The sequence below is a fragment of the Cygnus olor genome, chromosome 8 (assembly GCF_009769625.2).
Source record: "Cygnus olor isolate bCygOlo1 chromosome 8, bCygOlo1.pri.v2, whole genome shotgun sequence".
NCBI lineage: Eukaryota > Metazoa > Chordata > Aves > Anseriformes > Anatidae > Cygnus > Cygnus olor.
The window spans coordinates 13,973,334-13,977,334 of NC_049176.1; the positions used below are offsets into that span (position 1 = coordinate 13,973,334).

Genomic DNA, 4,001 nt, shown 5'->3' on the forward strand with positions numbered 1-4,001 from the left:
AGCAAGTCTCTTTTCAGTTGTGCCTAGCGACATGATGAGAGGCAACGGGCACACACTGAAGCACAAGATGTTCTGGCTGAACATGAGGGGGCATTCCTTTTCTGTGAGGGTGACAGAATACTGGAATTGTGTGGATGGCAGTATTGTCTCAAGCTGGATGACTGCAGCCTGGTGCCGTATCACTGAGCAAGCATTATGTATCGTTGCAAGGTCAGAGTTTCCCCTTGCTAGTCTTAAAACAATGGCTATTTCACATCAGACCAATTTAAGCCTTTTATCCCCAACACAGTGACCCCAGCGTGGTCTGGAGACACATGTGCACTTGCACGCCCAGGGCCCTCCCAGAGCCACTCGGCCCTCCACCTACCACACTCACCGGCTCGTCCGGTTTGACCTTCGCCAGCCATCACACTGCCTCACACACCCGCGATCCCTCTAGGCACTGGCACCACAGAAATGGGGACCCACTGCCCCGGGGTCTGACCCCAGCAGCAGCACTCACAGCCTGTAGACACCCATGCACACAGAACAGAACAGAACAGAACAGAAGAGACAGCCCTCAGCTAGGAAAGAGTTCTGAACGATTTTATTCAGAAGCCCCGTCCTCGGGACCGAAGCTGCCATCTCTAGGGAGTTGCCTGGTTCTGGCAGCCTCACGCCGCTGCTCTCGGTCTCCTGTGATGCAGCTGCAGGAGAAAGCCCTGCGCAGAGCCTGAAGCGCTGTTCTGAAGAGGTTGGGCCATCGCCAGTGAGCCACAACGTGCGGGAGGGCAGTGGTGCCTGTGGGGGACAGAGAGCTGTATGTGAGGGGCTGGGCAGGTGCTGGGCACGGCCCTGCCTGCCCCCACCACCAACGCTTTCCCCAGGGAGGGGACAGCTGGGCACAGTCTGACCCTGTGCGTGGAGTGCTGCCAGCCTCCGTGCCGCGGGCTGTGATGGCTCCACACTTGGGGACATACCTGGGCCTTCCTCTGGCACTGCTTGGAAGTGCGAGGAGCGCTGTGCACTGCCTCTGGGCTCGGAGGAAACCTGCGTGGGGAGAGAAAACCACAGCCCTGTGGGCCACCATTTGGCCGTGCTCCGGGCCCCGGTGCCCCAGGCCAGGGGGATAAGTGATGAGGGGCCTCGAGGCCCACCGGCAGGGTCTGTGGCTTCCACGCCTGTGGGACGAGGAAGGTGTACCTTGCTTACCTCTTGCGGAAGGCCCCCAGCCAGGGGAGAAGGTGCTGCTTCTTCTTCCTCACATGCCGATTGGGTGAGAGGTGCTGTGCTGGCCTCCTCCACAGGGTCTGCAGCCAGGGGAGAAGCTGAAGATTTTCCATCTTCGGGCATGCAGACAGGGGTGAGATCCTCGGGCCTGGGAACTGCTGCCATAGGAGCAGCTGAAGGCCTGGCAGCTGCCTCACCAGATGGGGCAGGAGATGTGCTGGGCGGGACGTCGTCTGCTTCTGCCACAGCTTCTCTCTTGGGGCTCTCTTCCCACTCTTCCTGAACATCCTGCAGAGTGGTCTTACTCGTTGCGGTGCAAAGGTAGGGAAGGTGCTGGCCCGCGGTCCTCACTGCCATCTCCTGGCTGCCCGATGCGCTGGGTGCAGTGCCGGCAGCTGTGTCACCATCATGTGCTGCCCGGGTCCTTCGCAGTCTTGGAACCCTCACGCTGCTCGGCCAGGACACATTCCACCAGGACAACTGGCAGCCTTCCCTCTCCCCACTAGGAATGGTCCGCATTGCTGGCAAAAAGGAAGAGCGCCCATAGACATCCCAGTTGATCTTGACCCGGTCTTGCAATGTCGACGGTCTTCCCTGGGTGTTTGTGGAAGGGTCAGGCATAGCAGCAGGCAGGGGAGAAGGCGAATTAGCATCTCTGGGTGCTGATGCACGCAGAGGCTCCTTGTCCCCCTCACTGACAGGACCTGCGGCCTGTGCAGAAGCTGCTGGCTCAGCATTGGTTGGCCCTGACAGGGCAAGAGATGCGCTCTGTGCGTGGCTGACTGCCTCTCCAGCAGAATCTCTTCCAGTGTTGTGGGGTGAGCCAGGCCCCTGCTGCTGGGCTGCGTCTGGGTCCTGGTGAAGGTTCGAGGTGGCTTCCTTCTGCTGCCTCCCTCCTGATGGGTCCTTGGTAGCAGCATCTCTTTGCTCCTCCTCCTGCGTCAAGTCCCTCTGTTCCTCCCTTGATGGTCCTGCAGCGGTGCTCTCCAGCTCCTCCAGAGGCTCTGGCTCACTGTCCAGGACTGCCAGATACTGTGCCACGTCCCCAGGGTGCGGGGTCTCGCCCTGAGGGTGGCAGGCAATGCTGTCTGCCTGTGCTGCTGGGCCCGGTGCTGCTGCCAGGGAACATGGCTTGGAGGTCCCACCAGCAGCTCTTGTGCCCTCTTGAGCATGCTGATCTGTTTCTGTCTGTGCTGCCGGCATCTTTTCAGTCTTGGTGGCCGGCACCTGGGCTGTCCTTGCTGGTGTTGCCAGACTGCTGGGAGGGGCATGGTGCCTTAGTACCCTCAGCTGCACCCTGAGTCTTGGGCTCCTGGCTGCAGCATGGCTCGGGGGTAGCCCATTGTCTTGCTTGGGTCTGGCCTGCAGAGGTGCCAGAATGGATGTGAGGACTTGCAGGGCTGTCCCCCAGCTTTCGGCAGTTGCTGCCATTTGCTGTTTACTCAGGTTTCCTTGAGGACGTGGGATGACCTCGGGGAGTCTGACAGCCTTGGTGCTCGCGATGCGGTCTCTGCATGGCGCAGAAGTGGTGGAGCCTACTGCTGGCAGAGCGGGCAGCCGGGGGACATTTGCAGCTCCCACTGAATGCCAGGGTGTGGCTGTCAGTGTCACTGCCTGCCTTGGCAGAGGCAGCAAGGCTGGTAGAGGCTCTCTCCGTTCACTGGTGGCACTGCTGCGGGGCAGTGCCTGCCTCAGCTCCGGCCTGTCTGTCTGCAAGGGAAGCCAAGGAGAAAGGTCATGTTACCGTGGCCCTTTCCCACCTGCCCACCTCCAGCACCTGCCCACCTGCCCCCTCCAGCACGTGCTGCCTCCTTGTCAGCAGCTCCCAGGGCTTGGGAAGGCATCTGGCCCCATCTCCCTTGAGCTCCGTACCTGTGTGTTCTGGTTCCTAGAGGCCTGCGACCTCTCTGGGCAGGGGAGCAGTGGCAGCCTGACCCCATGGATGGATGAGGATGGGCTCTGGCTGCACGGCGGTCCTGCCTGTGGCAGGTTGGGTCGCGCCTGCGGGGAGAAGGAGGTGTGGGATGGCAGTGGCTGCGCTGCCACCAACATCCCTTGTGGTGCCGGCACACCCGGCCTCACCTCAGCGCCAGGTCCTTGGGGCAAAGAGCTGCCTGGCCCATGCGAGTCGCAGCCATCCCAGGCCTCAGCTCTGCCCTGGGGAACCCCCCAGGGCAGGAGGACCTGGGCCTGGACCGCGGACAGTCAGGGCCAGGCCTCGCGCCCCGGTGCTGTGCCCCGCCACCTGGCGCTCTCGCTGCTGTGTCGGCCCTCTCCCTCCCTCCCTATCCCACACCTGGCGGCGCTTCTGCACGCTTGGCAGCCCTTCGTCGGGCTGGGAGCGGGCCTTCGCCTCTTGCTCCTTTGGCGTCTCTCTGTCCTCTCACAGAGACAAAGAAACAGGCACCCAGGGCAGCGCTGCACTCCTGGGAGTGGGCACCATGGGGACTCGGGCCGCACAAGGCACACCGTCACCATGGGGACACTCGCCCTGTCACAATGGTCTTGTGGCCTGACGCCGCCCATGTCACAAAGCCCTGGTGCTTGCCGTGGAGCCACCTTGCTCCCGGCAGCCTCCCGTCGAGACACTAGCTCACAGCAATGTGGGGGTCAGGAGGCACCTCTGGGCTCCTCTAGTCCAGGCCCGCTCCATCATCTTGGTGGCCCTCTGCCAGACATTTCCCCAGAGGCGCCGTCGCCATCCCTCACGGGCTCACTGTTGCCTGCACTGGGGCTGTTGGAAGTGACTGGAACCATGCTGTGTCTGGCATGGGGCAGCCCCTCATCTTCTC

The 4,001-nt window shown here is 62.1% G+C and overlaps 1 protein-coding gene across 1 annotated transcript; it reads right to left on the reverse strand.

The window, feature by feature from the left end:
• LOC121073797 (proline-rich protein 36-like) lies at positions 1-3,588 on the reverse strand. The gene is made up of 5 exons (XM_040565166.1): positions 3,506-3,588; positions 3,082-3,210; positions 1,192-2,919; positions 960-1,029; positions 1-780 (listed from the first exon to the last, which is right to left on the reverse strand). The coding sequence occupies exons 3-5, from the start codon at positions 2,638-2,640 to the stop codon at positions 587-589; spliced, it is 1,713 nt and encodes a 570-aa protein (XP_040421100.1). The 5' UTR covers positions 2,641-2,919; positions 3,082-3,210; positions 3,506-3,588; the 3' UTR covers positions 1-586.
• Positions 3,589-4,001: the final 413 nt, after the last annotated feature.

Coding starts and splice junctions, on each gene's coding strand:
- LOC121073797 (XM_040565166.1), bottom strand. CDS start 2,640: ATGGCAGCAACTGCCGAAAGCTGGGGGACAGCCCTGCAAGTCCTCACA. Junction 1,030..1,191: donor CTGGGGGCCTTCCGCAAGAG/GTAAGCAAGGTA, acceptor CTCCCCACGCAG/GTTTCCTCCGAGCCCAGAGG. Junction 781..959: donor AGTGCCAGAGGAAGGCCCAG/GTATGTCCCCAA, acceptor TGTCCCCCACAG/GCACCACTGCCCTCCCGCAC.